We start from the raw sequence: 22,590 nt of genomic DNA, 5'->3' as shown, positions 1-22,590 counted from the left end.
GATGTGGTAAAAACTAACAGCTCGGCAACTGCGCCTTCAAAATAAACCACTATTCGACTGGCTTTGAATTAGATGAAACACAAATGTCTTTACATTTGTGTAATAATAAACCACTATTAGAGTCGCTATGAATTAAGAGAGACAGAAAACCTTTTGGAGTTGTCTTATCTGGTGTAAAGTAGAAATCTGGCAAATCAAACAGTGCGAATAAGGGAGCGACTGAAAGTAGCTTTTAGAAATGCAAAACTAGTATATAATTGAAGGCGAGTGACTTGAATCAAATTAAAGTTGTAAAACTCCCATTCATATTTTATCTAACTTTACCTAGCCGTGTTATACACCTGTTTTGTGTGGCCGTTACAAGAGTTACGTGTGCTTTAACTTGAAAGCAACTGCCGGAAGTTGAGTCTTCTGTTTGGGCTAGCTTGACGCCGTCGTAAGAGTAGATGGAGGTGAAATTTCTCGCTGGAAATCGATCGACAGCGGACGGTTCACAGTGTCACTCACACCGCGTAAGCATGTCACCATGTACGGTGTCTTTTTGACGGTGAAGCGGGATCGTTTCCATGATGGCGACCACCGCAGTTCGGGCCAGTGTGAAAACTTGAGGAGAAAAGTTTGAGCAAGGAACAGGAGTCTTTTTCTGAGACTTTCTCTGTTGTTACTGGCGTAATAAAAAAAAAAACTAACATGGCACACTCAACTTTCGTTTCGTTTGGGGCATTTGCTTTGAGTTTGTACTTCGGCGTTTCCTATTGTTACTTTTCCATACCGCTGAAAATATACCCAGGGAAGTACAACGTCTCATCGGATGTGAATTTGACGTCTCTTCGGAGAGTAGCGTTAAAGTCTGATGGAAGCGGCCTCTCTCTGGCCTCTGATCCCACCGGTACCGTGAACTTTCTGGACATGGTGAATAATTTGCAAGGAGACTCTGGGAGAGGCTACTACATAGAAATGTCAATCGGTACTCCTGGTCAAAAGGTAATGTAGCTCCTGTCTTTTTTAACTCTGAAAATTTTTTTACGTTTCTCATTTAGACTTAAACGCACCACTTGTGTCAGCTCTCCACTTTAATCACTGTATTTGCGCTGTGTTATGTGTGGTGTGTGTTTTTGTGTTTATTTGTTTTTTCCTGGATGCATTTGTAGTGTGTTTACTGTGTATGTGTGAATAGGGGCTGGTCCATCCACCATGTGATCCAGTGGTCAGAAGGTGGGCTGGGTGTGTTTGTTTTGACTCAGGGCCATGGATACCCATCTATACAGCACTGTGTATTTAAATATGCTTTTAAATGTCTGTGTAGGTCATCTTGAACGTTTGAAAAGTGAAGGCAACAGACTAGATCTCTATTACCCAAGAGGCTTCTTCATTTCTAAAAAATAAAAAAAAGAAGAAGTCAGGTATTTAATCCCCAGTGGAGGGTTGCCCCCTTTGGAAGTGGTCCTCAGGGTCCCTGATCCACTTGGTCATGCGAGTCGTCACATGAGCCAAGGTGGGAAGGGTGAAACTACTGTGAGACTTCGCCCCACCACATCATGTGACCTGTTGAAATCACCTGATGCAAGGTGTGAGTGGAGATGAAGCCTTCATCGTAGGTGGATGATAGCTGGTGTCGTAAGACAGCACCAGTGTTCAATCACTGACTCAGTTAACAGCCATCTTTTTTTTTTCAAGCTATTAAGTCTGTACTTCAAAATATGAGGTTTAAATTTACCCCTGCAGCAGAGGGTCATGGGAAGATAAGTATGTCTAGTACATTCTTACTTTTAGGCTCACCTGGGACCATGGAGGAAGCATAATATAGCTGTGGGGGTGCTACAGCCTCATTATAGCCTAGGGGTCTGTAGACTAAACCCCCACCACCAACACCAACACTCTTTCTCTGGCTCACATGCACTCACATGATGCTGCCTGCGAGGACCAGTGTTTCTTAGCAGGCAGCTGACAGGGATTACCAGGCTCCCAGGCAGCAGAGAGCACCCCGAGAGTTGTACAAAATAGCACTTGCTCTACAGCAGGGATATTCGTTGGCTGCTATTCTTTTGGTTGCAGAACTTGGAAATGCGTACGTGTAATTTATTAGAACGTCATTTTTATACTGCTTGTTATGTAAAGCGCCTAACAAGATCATATTAATAATTGAGGAGGACTAAATCTGGGTGAGCTGGAGCTCCCGTCACTATTAAAAATACATGAGGCTTTAAGGGTGGCAGCGATTTGCCTTTGTGTTGTAAAGTAGTTGTCTTTGAATTGGAGCTTAAAGCAAAGGTGAATTATCTCATTAGTAAGTTGACCTGTTGCCCCGGGGCATCTCGAGTTAAACAGATCAGAGCTTTTAAGACTCTTGGGCGGCACATCTCAGTTTCTCAGGCTCACAGAGGCTTATCTGCACTACCTGCCATGTCGCTGAGGATAACATTGCAGCACTTGCCAGAGTACACTTCCCACACTTCCTTATTATCAAGTCACAGTGTTGTATGCTTAATGACTTCTGTCCTAATAGAAAAGAACACTTTATGGTGTTCCCAAAAGGAGAAAATTCCCTTTTATCCCTAATTACTTATCATTATTCAACAGGTCAGTCAGTTAAGCAAATGTCATCAATTCATCACAACTGGAACTAAGATTACTATTCATTTTTATTCAGCATACTGGAATTTTTAATATGTTTCTTTATTGGGAGGAGTATGTATGCGTCATTGGTGACTCGCCTTTATAAAACAGTCAGTCAGAAAGGGTGCAGTCTTTATAATGTTTTTCATTACATTGGTGTGTTTCCTGCTTTGTCAGAAAACTTGCTTTCTGTGCAGAGAACATTCACGAAAAAGTAATTACATGTTTAGTGGTTTGGCTATTGCCATTTAGTTTTTCGCTTCTTTGTTTTTTGTTGATGGCTGGCTTGTTTAGCAGGGTGGATCCATATTGCTGCATCAAGCATTAAAACCACCTGACAGCTGAACTTGTTACAGATACCTGCTAAGCAGCCATTTTTATCATTTGTTTGCATTTAAAGTCGTTCTTGCACAATTTCCAGGATGTTAATATTACGGGTGTGTGAACAGAATTGTAGGCTCAGACTTCTTTAATTGTTCGGTTTATAACGTACAGTAAAGATAGAGGAGGCTTCACCTCTTGATCTTCTGGTCTTTTATGTCCCTGTCCTGTCCGTAATTATAGTGAAACCTTGCCAGCAGAGAGCCATCTGCTTTGGTTCAGATTGTTTATGCGGTGGCAAAATGTCGTGTAACTCAATACTATTGAGTTATAGTCTCAATATTATTCTAACTAGATGATGATGTGATTACAGGGCCGCGGTGTTCAATGAGGCACTATTCAAATCAGCCACTAATTGCGGCATCTGTTAGCATGTGGCACACACAGGCTGAGTGTTGGCTGGAGAGCCTCACATCTGCTAATTGGTACAAACAGGTAGCAGATGCACGCTGCCTCCATGGAGCTACCGCCAATTAGATGGCGAACGCTCAACTGGAGACTGCCTCAGCAGGGGAAGAGACTTGCCTGAAGCTCAGAAGCTCAGCAAAGGGAGGATAGTGTGACTAGTAAGAAGATAGGTGGTGTGGGGTTAAGGAACTACCTTTGCTTTCCCTTCTCTCTATTCTCCTTCACCACAGGATACCAGAATTTTCCAGTCAGGCCTGTTTGACTGGTTCAGGCCTTGTGTGAGTGGCCTGCTGCCATCTGCTAAGGTGGCAGAGGAGTTTTGGATGGCACAGTGACAGTGGTGGGACAGGAGCCAGCGCAATGAGGAGGAACTGATAAGCCTGGCTCAACAGGGGTTTCCCATGGCTGAGTGAACCAGTCGATAACATGTGGTTGATAATTACAGACCTGCTTTCATAAAGGCCAAATGAACCTGAGCATGCCGGTGGGATGTCGGGTATAGGAAATGATTAAGAAAGTTTGCGCTCATAAGCAAACAGTGTAGCGTAATGGTCAACAAGCGTTTATCTGAAATGTAATTTAAGTAAACTACTGCCGCTGTTGTGGTGTGCCTTAACGTAAAGGAAAACGCAACGAGGCGACAGTCGATCAGTTGTTGAAACCGCTGTTTACATTTGAACATGTCTAATGAGCTGCTCAGTTTTCATAGATCACCATGTGACATCATTAACGCTGTATAGAAGTCTTTGTTGCTGATTCATCAGGTGATGTCGGGGCATTAGGTGTATGACCCCCGACTCGGTGGCGAATGCTTGCCAGCGAGTGTTAACATGGCCACAGCTGAGACATGAAGGTGACAGAAGTCTGCTGTTTAATTTGTTCCTGCTCATTGACTTGATGCCTGGAAGACAACTTGATCTCAATTGCTGTTAACTCGTCCCCACTGTTCACATGACACATACCAAACAACTGGTTAGGTCATACAGTCATGAAAGCAGCTTGAGGCTGTCGTGTTTGACTCTCAGATCACACATTTCCGTGAACACTTACGTCCGAGGTTCATTGTTAATGACAAAGACCTTTCACACCAGTTTGTCCAACACTAGAATTGAACCAAAAGTAGTGCCGTTGCAACTTTATGTGTATCATTTCCTCCCGTGTGTGTTGCTAAAATAATGTTTACAGACGTTTTTAAAAATGTGTAATTAATTTTAGCTGCAACCAAGCAGCGTTTTCTTCCTTCTATTCCTTTCTTCTATTTACAGTCCTATATGGATCTTTCAGATGGGCACGAAACGCCCCTAAAAGAGATAAAACCGTCTTTATGTTCGGGTATTTTTATGGCCCATTTGCCTTTTATTGTTTCCTTGAGAACTGTTGTGTAATTTACCTTTTGTGTTTTCATGCTGTGGGGAAATTTCTCGCATCTATCTTTCTCCCTGCTCCTCTAATCATATCTGCAAACGAACTTTAATGTCTTTTTAAAGCTTAAAGGCTTGTGAATGCATCCCCCTGTGCTTGGCTGTCATTCTTTTTTTTTTCTGTTCTTTTTCTTTTTTCTTTTTTTTACCATGTGATTCAGGGGCCGGGTAAGTGGTGGTGGGGGGTAACAGATAGCTGGAGTGATTGTTAAAACAAACTGTGCCTTCTGTTTTCCAGCTGAACATCCTGGTGGATACAGGCAGCAGTAACTTTGCTGTGGCTGCAGCTGCACACCAATTCATTACTCATTACTTCAACACTGCACTGTGAGTGGATGGAATACTGCCTGCTTGCATTTTGTAATAACTGTAGTATAACATAGTAAATACATTCAGTTTTTGTTTTATATAGCTTTGTAACTGTTCACATATTCTGGGTTTTTTCTCCTGCTTTTAGTTCCAGTACCTACAGTTCAACCGGTCGCACTGTAGCTGTAAGGTACACCCAAGGCAACTGGGAAGGTGAGCTGGGAATTGACCGCGTCTCCATTCCCAGAGGTCCAAACGGGACCATCACCATCAATATTGCCGCCATCCTGTCTTCTGATGGCTTCTTCCTCCCTGGGATCAACTGGCAGGGCATCCTGGGACTGGCCTATCCTGTGCTGGCACGGGTACGGGAGATACTCATTTACAAGTTTGCTTAAAGTTATTAAGCAAAGTCATCGATTTCTGCCCAGTGTGACATTAACTAGTAAGAAGCTGTTTTACACTCTAATGAAAACAAAGACGACACTCAAAGGACAAACATTTTGGCACACTCATATATACATTGTGAAAAAAAATGTAGATTTGATTTATTTTAATTGTGTTCTGTTCAACCATTTTCTTACACTTGTCCACTTCAGGGTTGTGGGGGCCTGGAGCCACTGTCATAGGGTGAAAGGCGTGGTATACTGGACAGATTGCCAGTCTATCACAGGATTAACACAGAGACGCATTCAGGTCTACAGCCAGTTTAAAAATCGCCAGCTAACCTAACATGTATATCTTTAGACAGCGGGGAAAAACAAAACAAAGTACCAGCCGGTGGATTTGAACCCAGGAACTTCTTGCTGTGAGGCAACAATGCTACCAAAAGCACCACTGAAGTGCCCAATAAAAACATTGATTACTAAAATAACATAAACTAATTATATTGAGTGAATCCTCTGAGCTTGTCCGGACAGGCGATGTCATTCTCAGTTACATGCCTCCCACTCCTCACGTCACATATCAAACACCCTTCCAGTTTAGCAGTCTATTTAAGCTGCAAATCCTCTGACTGCTGCCCTGAGTCACTGCTGTTTTAACCCCTGGAACAGCCCCAGCATCCACATGTGTTCTCCAGGGGATATTTGCTCCTTACTCATCAATTTCTTGGTGTATCATATTTGCAGAATGTCGTTTTTGGAGCACAAACACCATACTCTGGTTGAATTCTGTTTCTGTAATAAATGAATCATTGCAAAATGATTTGGCTAATTAAAGTGCTGTTTTCCATGTATGTGGAATTAAACACAAACATAAGGATGAGAGCAGAAGGAGGAAGCGAAACCTGAAAAAATGTAGACATACAGGTTTCATAAAGGGAATGTAACAGCAATGCATGGCTTCCTGCTCGCCTGCATTTCTGTTAAACCACTGAATAACTTTGCAGTCTAATCTTATCTGAATGTCGTTATCAACCTTTCACATGAAAGAAGAAAACTTGTTCGTGATATAATTACAGGAGGGTGTGTTGTTCTTTTAAAATGATGGGGTGAGGTTATATTGTTGTTGCTGTATTTTGTCATCTCTTAGTTTATATCCTTACTTCCATCTTCCCTTCCACCATAGATGTGAATTAATCTAAGAAGAACTAAATCAAGGTGCTTTACCCAGTGTCAGCTTTTTTTAACAGATTAATTTCGTCTTTATGGGGCATTAAAGACGTCAGCGCAAACTGCACAATACGTTCCTTCATTCTGCGCTGACTGCAGCAACCTTTGGGATCAAATGTCAGTGATTGTGGAGCCAATACGCTTACACTGACCACTTTGTGCTGTTGGCGACTCCTGAGTGTTGAGGTTGAACTTTCCTCCAGGCTGTTTGTCATGCATGACATGGTTACACTGTGGAGGAAAACAGGAGCGAACATATCACAGTCCAAACTGATGATACACCGCTATCACATAAAAACATATTTCAGCATTTCCATTCAATAGAGCTGATGTTTGAGGTGATTGATTTTCTACAATGTTGTGTTAAAAAGGAACTAAATGTGTGAAGCTTTTACAGTCTGTGTAGCTACGCAAGCTAAAAGTATAAAATGCAAATGTAAAGGTTTCACTCAATTAACATTATTTAACACCGTCTCGTGTCTCTCCACCAGCCTGACTCATCCGTGGAGCCCTTCTTCAACTCCGTGGTGAAACAGCTGGGAATTCCTGACATCTTTTCCCTCCAGATGTGTGGTGCTGGACTGTCAGCCAGCAGCACAACAGACACTACGGGCGGCAGTCTTGTGAGTAGTCAGAAGTAACAGCCCAAGGAGGAGTTTGATTAGATGAAAACATTGGTTTTAAACAGTCTTTATATTTTGGATCTCTGTCTGAGATTTTTGTATGTGTGACCAGCACCTTTTTATAAACATCATAGCTGATGTCCTTCATGTCAGTGTGTTTCCGCATTGGAAGGCCTTTCTACTTTGACTGGAGCTAATTAAGCTAAGATAGCATCCTGCTGAGAGCAAGTCTGTCGCTGTAATACTTTCGACCTTGGTGCCTCGCTCACCGCATCTCCATCATGTGACCTGCTGGTGCAGACAGATGGATAAGATGGCAGGGTGCTTGTGCGTGTATGTGTGTTTATTGACTGTGGTCTGTCAGAGTGTGGGCACAGGGATAAACATTTGCCAGAGTGTATTCTTGTTGGATATTTAATGTGGCACACTTGACCTGGTGATGATTGTGTGGTTTTATTCCTTCACGTTCGCTTAAGTTACTGCCCGAACGTCCGCTAAGAATGTTTTAGGCCACAAGTCATATGCTAAAAATGAGAGATTCTCACACAAGTCGGATACAGTGATGAAGCAACAACATTATATATCAAAGAGGTCAAAGGTCACAGGGATATTACAACATTCTGCAAAACACTTCTGACTAATATTGATTAGGATACTGAGGGAGAGACTGTATTTTAAGCAGATCTAACTGTATCGGCATTTGTAACAGCTGATTTAAAAAAGGTAAAAAGGGCGACGGTGAGGCTTTCTGCCACTCCCTCTGTTAGCAACATGTTTGGAATCCCACAAACAAAAGTCGAGCAGAGCGTGAATGAGTACATAATAACTAACACATAATACACAAATAACTACACATAACAAATGTTAGGGAAATCTGTTGTTTGTGTTTTGAGTGTTTGGAAAAAAAAATATTGGCCGATATGTCAGAATTAGATCACCAAGTATCGGTATTGTATCGGTCTTAAGAATCCTATTTCTATCAGGCTCTAGTTTTAAGTTTAGTTAGATACTGAAGTGGTGAAGCTAAACAGATATGTAAACTTCAACTTAGCTGATTTACTGAGGCAAAAAAATAAAAGGTAGTAATTCTGGTTATCTTCTTCTCTTAGATAATGGGTGGGGCTGAACCAACTCTGTATCGAGGCTCAGTGTGGTACACCCCTATAATAGAAGAGTGGTACTACCAGGTGGAGGTTTTGAAGCTGGAGGTGGGAGACCAGAATCTGAATCTGGACTGCAGAGAGGTAAAACTTCACAGTCTGAATTGCTTCTCTCACTGTCTGATCCTAACTCCACACTGCACTATTTCAAAGTAAACTGTAGCTTTGACTTGGAAGTTGACTCACAGCACTTGATTAAGTGGCTGTGTCAAGGTTAAAACACTGAAATGTAAGAAAAGCTGAGTAGGAGTGCTGCAGAGCAGTGTAATCCAGTTTGTCTGCTTGTGAAAGAACTTCCTCATTTTATATTCTTTTGTTTGCTCAAGGTCTTCCATAGGAGCCCGTTGCAGTGAGAACAAACCCTACCGCACGTCACTCTTTCTCTCTTTCTCTCTTTCTTTCAGTATAACATGGATAAAGCTATAGTCGACAGTGGGACGACTCTGCTGCGACTTCCTGTCAACGTCTTCAATGCATTGGTAGAAGCCATCACACGCAGCTCTCTGGTATGCTGCCTCCGCTCCACAGACAGTGATGAAACATGTTGTCAGAGCAAAGATATGCAGGGGAGAATAGCACACACTCACTGTTCAAGGACGTAGTAGCTTTAAGTGGTGGGATCGAGGGTTTTTTTTTTCCTGTTATAAAAATATATGTGTGTGTGTGTGTGCTCCATGCCTTTGTTTATTTACCATTAGGCTTTGCACATTTCTCACCTTTTTGGAACTGCACACAAACAGTTCTCAAGGTTAATTTGAACTTGGAGGCAACATTTTCAATTAAAGCAGCCACATCCTTGCAGCTGAATACAAAGTAGGAAAATGAAAGCAGAACATCAAAACTTGTTTTGGTGCTATGTTGACCTTCTTTTTCTGTCTTTATCCTTTTTATCCTTCGCACTGTCTCTTTTCTGTCTGTGTCAATTTTTTACTGTGACTGTCTTACTTTCTTTTTCTCTTTCCTCCTGTTTTTTTTTTTTTTTTAAATTCAGATCGAGGAGTTTTCTTCAGGGTTCTGGGAAGGCACCAAGTTAGCATGCTGGATGAAGGGAGAGAACCCCTGGAGGTTTTTCCCTAAGCTGTCCATCTACCTGAGGGCCACGAACACCAGCGAGTCGTTCCGCATCACCATTCTGCCTCAGGTGCCAGGCACATATATAATCATTATAATCATTCCTTCTCTAGAGCTTCCATCAAAAAAGACAAACTCATCTCATCCTCATTTTTTGTCATCTCACAGCTTTACATCCAGCCAATCACGGACGTTGACGGCACGCTGGACTGCTTCCGTTTCGGGGTGTCGTCGTCAACAAATGGCATGGTGATCGGCGCCACTGTTATGGAAGGTTTCTATGTAGTGTTTGACCGCACTCAGCAGAGACTGGGCTTCGCACTCAGCAGCTGTGCAGGTCAGGGTTCATACTGGTGCCACTTACTGCAGTTATATGTCTGTAAATATTTCGCTTTTTATGAGAAACTACAGCAGAAATCCTAAAGTACAGAGTAAACCAGACGTCAGCTATTGATAACTTACTGATAGGCAAACTCCTAAAGTCAGCCACTTTCTGGCTCCCTGACCAAGAGCTCAACACAGTATCCTGTTGACTGAGATCTAAACGTCAAAGGTTAAGCCTTCAGTGGCACTTCCTCATAGTTCTGTGGAAAAATGAACCTTAGCCAAGCCTCCCTCCCTAATACTAAAGTACAAAGTTCATTTTTGGTGTGTACTGAGCAAACACTTTTGTAGGCTGATGGTTAAGGATGGAGGCTCATGACAGCTTTTAATGTCTAAGCAGGGAAGGTAAAATAAATAAGAAGGTTAAATGCCATTGTTTTTTTTTTTAAAAAATACAAAAATGATGCCTGAGCCTGCCATCGAAGACTACAAGCAGCAGTGTGCTTGATTAAAAAGCTGGGATAAAGTCTGGAGCCTGGCTGTTTAATGCTCTGTATGTGAGAACAAGAATTTCAAGACATCCTGAAGCCAATGTAAAGATTATAAAATGGGAGTGACGTGAGCTCGCTTGCTGCAATTTGTTAATGGTCTGTATGATTTGGAGGCATGAAAGAGATCATTTATCTAAGCAGGTAAACAAGGCAATAATTGTGCATGAATAATTTCCTCCAGTTCCACCAAATTCAATTCAATTTTATTTATATGGGCTAAATCACAACAACAGGAACCCTCAAAATGCTTTATATTGTAAGGTAAAGACTCTACAATAATACACCGAAAATCCCAGCAATCAAATGACCCCATTTGAGAAAGCACTTGGTGACAGTGGCAAGGAAAAACTCCCATTTAACAGGAAGAAACCTCAAGCAGAACCAGGAGGGCAGCCATCTGCCGTGACCGGTTGGCCAAAGAGACCATATGTAGCAATTTCTAAATGTTCCTTAAACGAGGAAAAACGGGAATGAAAAATAGATTTTGCACACTTTTAAAAGCAACAGTTGTTCAGTTAAATGTTTAAAGCATTTATTTGCTCATTGTCAACATAGCCTCATCTAGCTCTCAGTTCAGCAAAAGCGCTCTTCACCTGTGTTTTTCCAGCTTTTCTCAAGCATTAGCTCACAGTCACAGGTTAACTCTTTTTATTTGGCACTTGTTAAATTTGTATTGAATGAGAACGTATGAGTGACGCTAATTTAATGCTGCTTTTTTGGTTTTATGAGATAATGTTATAAGACCTCTCTCATACGTCACTGCAGTGAGTGATGGGGTGGCTCTGTCAGAGATCGAGGGACCCTTCTCTGCAGCGGACGTGGCGGCCGACTGCTCTGGCGGCCCACTGAAGGAGCCTCTTGTGTGGATGATATCTTACGCCCTGATGGCAGTCTGCGCGTTGGCCCTCCTCATCCTGCTGCTCATGCTCATCCTGCCCTGCAGATGCGGAAACCGGAACGGTGAGATCACGGACGAGTCCTCGCTGGTACGACACCGCATCAAATGACTGAGAGGGCGAAGTAGAGCGAACCCGGGGAAGGGACAGCCGGACAGCGAGCAGAGCGCCTCCTCGAGAGGCTGCACCGACCAATGACACTCGACTTAGGATTTTTAGACTGGACTCATCAGCTTGGCCCACGGAGGCAGACGCACAGACAGATCAACTGCCTCTTAAAGGGAAAAATCCCCAAAACAATTCTTAAAAAAAAACAGCTGTTGGTGGTGAATTTGTGTTTTCTTGTTGTTTTTTGTGGTCGTGGCCTCTCTTTGACAATGATAGTTTGCTAATGTTATGCTTATGTTGCCGTAATCCACCTACACAGGCTGGTGGAGGCACTCAAATCATAACTGGGCTTGTTCTAATTAGAACTGCTAAAGGTATTCTGAGAAATCTAGAACTTCAATAACACTGGCAGGTGAACAAAATTATTAAAGCAGTTAATAATTATACACACACTAACCATCACAGCAGAAATCAAAGAACAGCTCAGCGGTGCAGACAATCACAGCACATCCAGAAGGAAGGATAATAACACTGACATCATCTCCATGCAAAAGGTGTTTTCTACGTTTCTAAGCCTTATAAACCTGATCAAAAGTGCCTTTGTTGTTTTGTTTTTTGTTTTTTTTTTCAATCTAATGCCAACAACGGGATCTATTTCTTGGATCTATTTTGAAGTTTTCCACTCGTCTGTGGATTGAAATGATTACCTGGAGATATTACAGAAAAAAAATAAACTAATTAAACAAAAGCTGCTCACTGGTAATAGGAAGAATATGAAAAGTTACACTCGTGTTTACAGCGCCTGTAGTGCCTTTGTGGTCTCGGCTCTCTGCTAGAACAGTATCAGCAGTTTGGGACTTAGTCTGCTGAATTGCACTTTGTTTCTAAAGTCGATCAAAGTGTTATGGAAAATGAAAGATCAATATTTCTTCTTCTGTAATGCAGTTTATTATATTAATGTAGTTATACCGATTCTGTATACCCTCAGCTTTATATTTAAGTCTCTTTGAATGTGATTGTATCATTATTATTATTATTATTATTATTGTAATTATAATTATAATTCCAGATCTTTGCTTTCTGAGACTAGAAGTCAAAGGGTGTTTATACTGCACATTTTATACAAATCATATACAGAAACACTTCAGCATTGATTTCCTTTGTTACTTGTGGGCTTCAGTTAACGTTCTAGCAAAGCAGACTTTCCTGTTAGCAGTAAAAAAGAGATAAAGAATCGACTTATTGAATGTCATTTTGCAGTCTCTTCGCACCAGTGACACAAGGTGCGTACACAGTCCACAGAAGATGCTGTGCCACAGTTCATTCAGCCTCATTCAGCTTCCTGTAATCTGACCCAAGCTGCACTAACGTGTCACAGTCTGCCAAAATGTCAATTTGTGAAACTGTTTCACTGAAAGTACACTTGAATCTAAAACTGCTCGCTTATTTATGAGTGTATTTTTTTCTGTGCCAAAAATTGTAAACTGTGTTGTAAATAAAACAACTTGTGACAAATCAAAGACATAATCGTTTTTAAATCATTTTTATTTCTTTTTGGGGGAAAAATACAACAAAATAAAACATACTTAAATGTAATTACACAACTTATAATAAAGTAATTTCAAAAAGTAACAAATTATGAAAAAGAAAATTGCAATAATTCAGTGTAAGTTTTTCTCTGTATACGTGTCGGGTTGATCATCTTTGCTCCTGTGATCAGTCGTCTTGATACCTCTGTAAACAGAAAGAAGTACAATTCATCTTGAACATTATCTGCATGTAAGTTGATAAAGCTAATCGCAAATATTTTTATGCTAACACAAAAGGCCAAGATGAATATAATTACTTCATAATCATCACAATATTAGAGCTGTAACAGTTATTATCTTGATTAATGGTTAAATCTCAATGTAGTCCTGAGCCTCTCTTCATTTCTACTTAATTTGCCAAAACACACGTAAACATAAATAGAAATACAGTAGATAAGGCAAAAACAGAGTTTGTACAATTCTAACAAGCTTGAAAGTTAATGTATGTCACCGCCTTTACCCGGTTTTTACAGTAAAGACTAGATCTTTTTTGTATGTCCTGCTGCATAAAACCTTTAACAAAAGGCTGCACTTTATTTACAAAAAGCTGTGACTGCCTTCAGCTGTTTTTCCTTTATTTAAGAAAAAAATAAGAAGCAGTGTCATTGTGGTATTTAAAAAAGCTGTTTCATCAGACTCATGCTCTGGCTTCCTCAAAGTGCCTTGCTCAATTCATCACACCAAAGTTGAGAACCACGAGTCAAATATTCAATAAAGCTTAATGCTACTTGATGTCAGTGTTGCTAAGCATACGGCTGAAACGTACACTGATACAAATGATTGATTAGAATAACTTTTAGTTGCCACTATATGAGCTCATCATTTGCAGAGGGACCTGTTGCTTGTTTCACAAGTATCACAAGTTAAGCTGTGCTTGGTAATTTTGATAGATATTGAAACAAACAAAACCAAATTTCTCAAAGTGGCATCAGAGAGCCTTTGCTATTTTTGGCATTTAGTTGCTTTACTGCAGCTGAGACGACATCCTCATTTAGGTTTGGTATTTCTAGTAGATAATTGCACATTGCATGAGCATGAATTGAGGCTGTTGTTTGGGGGAAGTCCTGAGAGGGGACTCCCGTGTTGGGCATATCACCATGTGCTAATGAGAAGTGAATGAAGTGAAAAAGGTAGGAAGTGTGGGGCATGAAAATGAGAACAAATAGTTTGAATGCAAGCGGGTGGGGAGGTGGAGGGTCATTTATAGACAGAGAGCTGGGAGGGCTGTGAAATTCAGATAAATGAGCCAGTACAGACTCGAGAACCCAGCCCCAGAGACTGAGAACCACAAATACACCAGCGGGTGGGGGCACCAGCCACTGGCAGACAGTGTGGCTGGGAAATAGGCCCCATACCTGGGGGAGCCTGAAATGTTCTGAGAGAGAAAGAGGGAGTCTCAGACCTGACCTGAAACACAGACATATACTGTGTCACCCAAGTGCATGTGTCACCCTCCCCAAGACCTTCGGTGTCTACATGCAATTTAAAATTGAGAAGTGGGCACCGACACCAGAGGTGAGGCTGAATGAACAGACCTCCCTCTGGACGCCGTTCAGTGTGCCCACCCCCAAGGCCCTATATGTATGTGTCATGAGAATGAAAGTAATGAGAGTGTCTAAGCTGTGGAGGAAAACTGAGGCACAGGCGGCCATGAGGGGGCAGAGGAGGGCCTCCCTTGCACCTCAGTGACACACCTGCATCCCAAGCCCCTGTGTGTGTGGAGGTGGGAGGAGGAGCCAGCTTTCTCGCTGACTACCAAGGGCAGGGAGGCGCAGGCCCATACAGCCCGCAGCCCATGACTGCAGCACCACCGAGGCCCAGGAGCCCAGGGTGACCCGTCCGACCACCCCACTCTTTTTTGTCTCTTTTAGCTAGGTGCTATTTTTATGCTTATATGATTCACAACTCAGTCTTCAGTGGCTTAACAAAATAAAAACATTGTTCTGAAAATGATCAAGTACAAGAAATGGAGTCTAAATGAGTGAAAAAGCAGCCAATGTCCAAAGAAAAACCTTTAAAAACCTTCAGAAAACCTGGAGAACTATTGATCAAGACCACTTTATAAAAAGTAAGAAACACAAGAAAGTATGCTCACACTTTGGAAGCAAAATATGAAGAAATGAGGAGAGGATCAAGACTTTTGCACAGTAATTTGTTTGAATTTTTGTTTCTTCTTTACAAGAAAAAAAAAAAGCTTTGTAATCTCCGCGGATGATAAAGGCGAAGGAGACCAAAGACAATGAAACATAATGTCAGGGCACGGATTAACCTTTTGGCTTGTCAAACACTTGAACAAATACGATTAATCACACACAACACTCATATTAATATCCTAACTTGGCGTCAAGGCCCCGCTGTGATTCAGACATACGGTGTTTATCATTACATCCAGCCTCCAGGTCAAGCTGTACAACTCAGAGCACCAGATGGGTAAACCTTCTTATAACATCTGGTCCTCCAAAGAGATTAAATCAAAGCATAAAGTGCATGAAATCACACAGCGTGAAGTTAAATTTGACTTTTAATCAAAGTCTAATCTTTCTTTATATTTTACACTTGGCCTGTTCATGAGTGCCATTACAAATCTCAAAATGAATGAACCTTCATCTGACGGTGGATCCAGTCCAGGAAGTATGCGACGTTGCCGTAAACACCCGGTGCATCCTGCCCGGCGCAGTGTTCCCCCCAAATGCTGTCACCTATGAGCCACCACACTCCATCCATCAGGGACACCAGAGGCCCGCCGCCGTCAGCCTGAGACACAGTTCAGGAACAAACAAAGGGCAACACTGACTTACAGTGACTTTGAGAGGCTACATGAGGACTTTTGAGGACAGTTTTAGGTCTTTCATGGATTTCTGAGGTCAGTGAAAAAGCACTAAATCATCCAAATAAAAGGGGATATAATAGTCAGCTGCCTCCTCTGGGCTCTAACTGTACATTCACTGCTGACTGTATAAGTGGTTTGTTACCAGGCACAAAAACGAACAGTTTATTTAAAACGGTTGCTGCACACAGAACATAGTGCGGGACTTGTTTGAGAGCGCCGCAAAAGCAGTTACATAAGAGCATGAAAATGTTTTGGATTCTTTGATGAACAAAAACTGCTTTTATGCAGCGGTCTGTTTGGACTGGCTGAACTGCAAACACTATTGGAGCGCATTGTTCTGAGTCTGCATTCAGAGACTCCATTCCCACTAAAACTGAAGCATTGTAACCTCGAGGTGGGTCACACTGTCGACCTCTGACACTCAAGGACACTACACAGCTAAACTGATTATCTATTAGTAATTAAACTTCTTTTTTCTTCACATGAACATTTATCTTACATGGCACACACCGCCTCCTGCTTGCATGTCTCTGGCACAAATCATATCCTGGGATATCCTGTTCGTGTAGGCGATGAAACTGTTGCACTCTGGAGCATCTATGAGAGACACCTGAGCCTCCATCAGGTATGGAAGTCCAGAGTCTGTCAAAAATATATATATATATATACATAAATGAATATATAAAATAACGCTCACACACTCTCCTCTACGTTCAATCACTTGACAATGAGTGCAGGCCTTTGATGCCATCTAGTGGTAGCAGGCGGCAATGAGCACCAATACTGATTCACTGACACGTTCAACTACAGCTCACCATTTGCTCTGTGACCAAATCGTGTTATCCAGCACTTCTGATGAGCAGTGACTTTCAGGCCCACGTTTGGGAGGCACACGGGTCCGATGTTCCTGGAGCCTACCGAGGAATAAACATCTCTGCTGTTACGCGTTTAACACGGGACGAGCTGCTGCTGTTAACAAAGGTGCCAATGTGTGCACTCTTACAGCCTCTCTGTACACAGACTGCCACTGTGTGAACAGCTTATTCACACAGAGGGTTATACACTCAGCTGACAGCTTGCTAGTTTGCTAAATGTAACGCTTACTGCAGTAACAGTCCCAAAATTCATCCACTGACGATGTGCATCTTCCAAAAGTCTCCGAAACCCTTCAACAAAAGTTATTTAAAACTTCCATGAATGCACTTTTAGCAAGAACGTCTTATCCTAAAATATATTGTGCCATGACTGCCTAACAATGCCAGGTTATTAAGACTTCTGGTTGAGATTAAGGAACTGGGGGGAAAAGACAACTGATTAAAACGTGTTAATATGGGATTAACTTTGCTGAGTCCGGCTTAGATTTATGCAGTAAATCTGTGGCTGTAAATCTGTATAAGACAAGATAAGATATACTTTACTTATCCCAAAGTGGGAATGCTGCAACTCAAGATTACAAACAGCCTAAAAGTAGAATGAATATAAACACATAGCACAATAACATAATATACAATCTGGCAAAACAGAGATATCAAGATAAAACTACTATAAAGAAGCTAAACAGACTCATTGGCCACTTTATTAGGTACACATTTCAGCTGCTTGTTAAAGCAAATATCTGAATCATATGATGTATATGGGTCATATGACAGCAATCCAATGCATTTAGGCATGCAAACGTGACAGGCTGCTGAAGTTTTGACCGAACGGAGAATGGGGAGGAAAGGTGATTTAAGGGACTTTGCACACGAGAGTTAACTCATATTACTCGTTACAACCAAGTTATGCAAAAGAGCATCTCTGAATGTGAAGCACATCGAACCTTGAAGCAGACGGGCAACAGCAGAGGGTCACACGGTCAGCTATTGGCAGGAAACTGAGGCTACAGTTTGCACCTGCTCAACAAAAATTAGGCAGTAGAAATGTTGCATGGTCTGATGTGTGCCAACATTCAAATAGCAGGGTCAGATATTTTCCTGGGGGGTATTAAACATGAGGGCCAGGGACCAGATTCAGCCCAGCAGAGACCTCAATCCGGCCTGCTGGATGGTATTGGGAAAAGGAGGACAGAAATGTGGGAATTTTAACTGTATTTTCACAAGTTTTACAGCTTTAATAAAAACCTCCCTCATGGCCAATAAACACTACACTAAAGTAATTAACTAATCTATTTCTGTAATATAAAATGACATCCCTGATTTAAGCAATATGAAAGTATGGCTCCTGCACCATGTCACAAAGCTAAGATCATCTCAGACTGGTTTCTTGAACATGGCAGTGAGTTCACTGAACTCAAATGATCTCCACAGTCACAAGATTTCAGTCCAACAGAGCACATTTGGGATGTGGTGGAACATGAGATTCTCATCATGGATGTGCAGTCAACAAATCTGCAGCAGCTGTGTGACACTGTCATGTCAGCATGGACCAAAACCTCCGAGGAATGTTTCCAGCACCTTGTTGAATCTGTGCCATCAATAATTAAGAGTTTTGAAGGTAACAGGGAGTCCAACCCAGTACTACCAAGGTGCACGTAATAGAGTGGCCAGTGAGTGTAAAGTGGGGAAATCAAAAATTTAAAATCTAAATAAAATACATGTAAATGTAAAATGATTTTTTTTTAAATGATATTAAATAATAATTAATAACTTCAGATAACTAAAAGGTGATTATAATAATGTAATGAAGGGGCTCATCATAAGCACCTGTTATGTCCAAAGGTTGGGAGAGCCTCATAAGAGCAATGTCATTTTTCAGGGTCTGGCTGTTGTAGGCCTCATGAGTTATAATGCGATGCACCGAGTAAGCAGGGTTAAACAGAGGGCCTAATGGATCCACTATCCCAGCATACACTGCCCAGTCTCCAGGACTGGTGGCCCTGCAAAGGTGGGGGGTGACCAGCAGAGATTTGATTAATGCTGGATCAAACCACGGTTACTGAAGGGTGGTGAAGGTGAAGGTGGAGGACTCACCAGGTCACACACTGAGCGGCGGTGACTATCCAGTAGGGGGAGATGATGGCTCCTCCACAGCGGTGAGAGCCGGCAACCTGGAGGCTGACCTGCCACGGCCAGGACCCCAGGGAGGCCAGCTGTCCTGCAGACGCCCTGCTGGAGTTCACCCTGCTTCCACAGTCTGAAAAAGGAGGCTGCTGTTAGAGCATTCTACAGCTACAGGCTTTCAGAGAGAAAAAAAACTCATTTAAAAAACTTTAAATGTTGGAAAACGTCAACAACACACTGAAAAAAATGTGATTACGAGGCAGAGCCTTCAGCTATCCTCGACTATGGAAACAACTCCCAGATTGGATTCAGGAGACAAACAACCTCCCGCTTTTAATATTAGGCTAAAGATTTTCTTTTTGATATGCTGGATGCACTCCACTGTTACATTTAATCATTAGTAATTTGCAACTTTTGGTTCTCACTATACTTTGCCTGTCTTGTCTCTCTCTGCTCTCTTCTCTTTTGCCTTATCCCCAAACTGAGCCTTGTTCTGCCAGAGGTTTCTTCCTGCTAACAGCGAGCTCTTCGTTCCCACTGTCACTGTCACTGAGGTTTGATATCGTAGAGACCCTAAAGAAACCTCAGCTAACACACCACTTTCTGTGATCCAGCACATGGTGACAGTGGGAAGGAAAAACTCCCTTTCAACAGGAAGAAAGCTTTATGTGCTTGTAATTCACTTGCCAGGTGAAAGGTTGCTGGTTTGTTTCCAGCTGGAGTCACAAATCCCCTTTTGGGTTGGGTATAAGGGGGTTTACCTTATAATATAAAGCACCTTGAAGTGACTGTTGTTGTGATTTGGTTCATTTCTAAGAAAGTATAAAGACATACCAGTACAGTGCAATGTCACCACCATGTTGTTAGGACATGTATTTCTAAGGATGGGAGGAAGAAGACATTTGGACTGAAATCAGGTTAATATTATATCAGTATTAGCATTTTGACACAGGTTTATCATTACCAGCTCACTCACTGTAAGGCAAGTTGTTGCAGTATGGATGCCTGAGGGTTGAACTTAGACTTCACTAGTAAGAATCCATCATTACAGTCAGCCCTTTGCTGGCCTGATTTAAAATACGTGCCCCTGTCAAAGCACAAATTGTAAAAAAAAAATTGAGCATCACTCGAAAATCATTCACAGAGCAGCTTTTTTTTCATCTCAGGCTGAACTAGCTGAGCATCTCACCTGCTGTATCCGATGCTCTGGCAGCTCGCTCTGCCCTTCTCCTCGGTCCAGCCATGAGAACAAACAGATCTCCAGGCTTTACTCTGAGTCGAGTAGATCTGAAGCAGGAAACTGGAGCCGTGCAGGCTCACTGAGCACAAACAGCAAACACAAGCGATGACTTGGCATTTTGTCACAAGTGGAAAGTGGGTGAAGAGGCAGCCAGTTGAGAGTGAAGCACACAAAGGACTGGCAGTTAACAAGGAAAGATAAATGCTTCAGTCTACATATTATCCCATTATCTCATCACAAGGAATGCGGATGATTCCAGAAAAAACAAACCTATAAAAGCATCAAACTGTTCCGTTGTATAAACTCTGACCTTGTTTTTCAAAGATTGGAAATCCAGATGAACAGAGTTAACTTTCTGGGATTCTCTCACCTTCTTTTATTGAGCATGCATCAAGATAACAACTAATGAGGCTACCTGGGAACAGGTCAGCAGCATGATCGGGTGTAAACAGAGCTTCACCACTCTGTGAAGAAGTATGGTTTTAGAGGATTTGGGGGGGGGGATTTCATCACCTATTGACCATAATTCAGAGAAGTCTCTGTAGGGTACAGAGTTTTAAGCTGGGTTTGACACCCCCAGGTGGCACTGCTTTAAAAGCAGGCATGATCCTGTGATAGAAATCCCTGCAATTGATCAGTTATCCTAAACACGCGGGTGATCCAAGGTAAACCTCGAGTCATGCTGTTGTCTTCTTTTGGCTCCAGCTCAGTTAAGATTGGCTGAGGTGAACTGAAAAACTGTTCTGTGGGAATTTCCTTTTTTTTTTGGAAATCCCAGAAAAGCTTCATCTGCTGGCTAATAAACAGATCGGCTTCCAAGACAGCATCAGTGATGGCACGGGGCACTAGAGCACACGGTGTGGGTAATTTACACATATGTGAAGGTCTCATTAGTGCTTAATAGTATATTCAGCTTTAAGGCAGCATAACGCTTCCATGGAGATGATGTCTTTTCCAAAGAAGTCCTTAGTTTTGCTCATTTCTGCAAGACAATGCAAGGTGCCAGTAGTCCAGATGAAAAACTGACCTACTTGCAGTCCAGACCTGCCACCCTTTGCAAATATTTTGTGCGCTATGAAACAAAAAATGCAACAAAAGAGGCTCCAAAACGAAATCTTATCAGGGCGAGAATGGGAAAGCATTAAACGTTCAAAGAAAATGTCTGCATTTCATTTGTTGTTTTCCAAGTTTTTCTTTTTTGGAAACCAGATTCTTATCAGTGTTTTTCAATCAGCTTTATTGAACAAATCTAAAGGTGGAGGATAGAGGAGCTTGAAGAAGCTGCTTACCACAGTTAGCTTCGTCCTGGCCTGCGGGACAGTCTGTAACCCCATCACACCACTGGGACTCCCACACGCAGTTCCCATCTCCACATTTAATCCCATGAATACAGGATGAAGAAACTAGAATTCAAGACAGGAACCAGAAAAAAAATGTGAGTCTTCCAATCTCAGTAATGTTGACTCAGTTCACTAAATAAATCCTTCACTTACAGTAATAGGCAAGGAGGACTCCAGCCAGCAGCAGCAGCAGCAGCAAGGAGATGACAGCAGCAACAGTGAACTTGATGCACCTGTGTTTGAAATCTGACAGAAGAGCGCTCACCGTGACTGGAAACCCACTCACACCCAGCTTCGCGATTACATTTTATACACAGAACAGTTTCTAATGAGACTTTTTGTTACAAGCAGCGTCCAAATGACGTGCCTGGAATCTGTACAGTCGTGTAAAGTATTCAAACTGTATTAAAAGACACTCAAATACCTTTGTGCTTGGGGATGGAGGGACTAATCTCAGGCGGAGGCTTCAGCGCCACATTGTGAACATACTGGGGTTGATCATCTGATTCGGCGAGCGCAGGAAGTTTCATCTTCTCATATTCACGGATGAAGTGGGGACAAGTGTCCAGATACTTTTGGCAGAGCAAAAGTGTTTTTGTAAAGTTACGATACTTAAAATAAATTGAAAGCTGGTCTTCTTCTCAAGGCTGATTAAATGCTGATTAAAACTCACCGGATTGGTGGTCATTTTCTGTTTAACCATCTGTATTTTGAAAAAACTGAAATAAAATCTCCCTGTGATAACTCCAGCAGCAGTCTTTCACTCAGATAATCTCATCCACATCACTGCCAGCACCTCCGGCATCTCCTCCCAGGCTCCGCTCTGCTCATTCTCACATCGCTGCGATCAAATAAAGAGTTTGTATGAAAACTGTCACGCCTACACTTCACACAGCATCGGTTTGTTTCCCCCCTGAGCACACAGCAAAGACAATGAGGAGTTGGCGAGTCTAAACATGACACAGGTGTTATCTGCTTAAATGTCAGAGCAGTGAGTGAGTACTGCTACGCTGAGTGTGCAGTGGAAAGGTACTGAAAACATGACGTATAGGCAGGCAGACAGTGTGTTTCAGTGATGCAGCGACTGAGCGACAAGAAAATATGGAGAGGA

At 42.1% G+C, this 22,590-nt stretch overlaps 2 protein-coding genes across 2 annotated transcripts; one reads left to right on the top strand and one right to left on the bottom strand.

Annotated features, from left to right (window-relative positions):
• The first annotated feature begins 396 nt into the window (after positions 1-396).
• Positions 397-12,875, top strand: bace2 (beta-secretase 2). Its single transcript, XM_003441702.5, has 9 exons — positions 397-984; positions 5,065-5,153; positions 5,284-5,500; positions 7,240-7,371; positions 8,481-8,615; positions 8,936-9,037; positions 9,523-9,672; positions 9,771-9,939; positions 11,243-12,875. Exons 1-9 carry the CDS (start codon positions 691-693, stop codon positions 11,482-11,484), a joined length of 1,530 nt encoding a protein of 509 aa, XP_003441750.1. The 5' UTR covers positions 397-690; the 3' UTR covers positions 11,485-12,875.
• On the bottom strand, positions 12,805-22,428 carry LOC102076746 (transmembrane protease serine 2). Its single transcript, XM_013269362.3, has 13 exons — positions 22,153-22,428; positions 21,904-22,051; positions 21,633-21,725; positions 21,429-21,542; positions 20,089-20,218; positions 19,876-19,986; positions 19,734-19,777; positions 18,870-19,032; positions 18,603-18,775; positions 16,716-16,814; positions 16,400-16,542; positions 15,672-15,824; positions 12,805-13,215 (listed from the first exon to the last, which is right to left on the bottom strand). Exons 1-13 carry the CDS (start codon positions 22,180-22,182, stop codon positions 13,198-13,200), a joined length of 1,419 nt encoding a protein of 472 aa, XP_013124816.2. The 5' UTR covers positions 22,183-22,428; the 3' UTR covers positions 12,805-13,197.
• Between the last annotated feature and the right edge of the window lie 162 nt (positions 22,429-22,590).

The sequence above is a fragment of the Oreochromis niloticus genome, linkage group LG14 (genome assembly GCF_001858045.2).
Source record: "Oreochromis niloticus isolate F11D_XX linkage group LG14, O_niloticus_UMD_NMBU, whole genome shotgun sequence".
NCBI classification, from domain to species: Eukaryota; Metazoa; Chordata; class Actinopteri; order Cichliformes; family Cichlidae; genus Oreochromis; species Oreochromis niloticus.
The sequence above is the reverse complement of the archived record's forward strand: the minus strand, read 5'-3'. Positions and strand labels throughout refer to the sequence as shown.

Excerpts from the sequence above, each read along its gene's own strand:
- bace2 (XM_003441702.5), top strand. The coding sequence starts at position 691 with ATGGCACACTCAACTTTCGTTTCGTTTGGGGCATTTGCTTTGAGTTTG. Across the intron at positions 7,372-8,480 it reads ACACTACGGGCGGCAGTCTT|ATAATGGGTGGGGCTGAACC; the intron begins GTGAGTAGTCAG and ends TTCTTCTCTTAG. Across the intron at positions 8,616-8,935 it reads TGAATCTGGACTGCAGAGAG|TATAACATGGATAAAGCTAT; the intron begins GTAAAACTTCAC and ends TCTTTCTTTCAG.
- LOC102076746 (XM_013269362.3), bottom strand. The coding sequence starts at position 22,182 with ATGGTTAAACAGAAAATGACCACCAATCCG. Across the intron at positions 21,543-21,632 it reads AGTCCTCCTTGCCTATTACT|TTTCTTCATCCTGTATTCAT; the intron begins GTAAGTGAAGGA and ends CTTGAATTCTAG. Across the intron at positions 19,033-19,733 it reads GGTGACATTGCACTGTACTG|ACTGTGGAAGCAGGGTGAAC; the intron begins GTATGTCTTTAT and ends CTCCTTTTTCAG.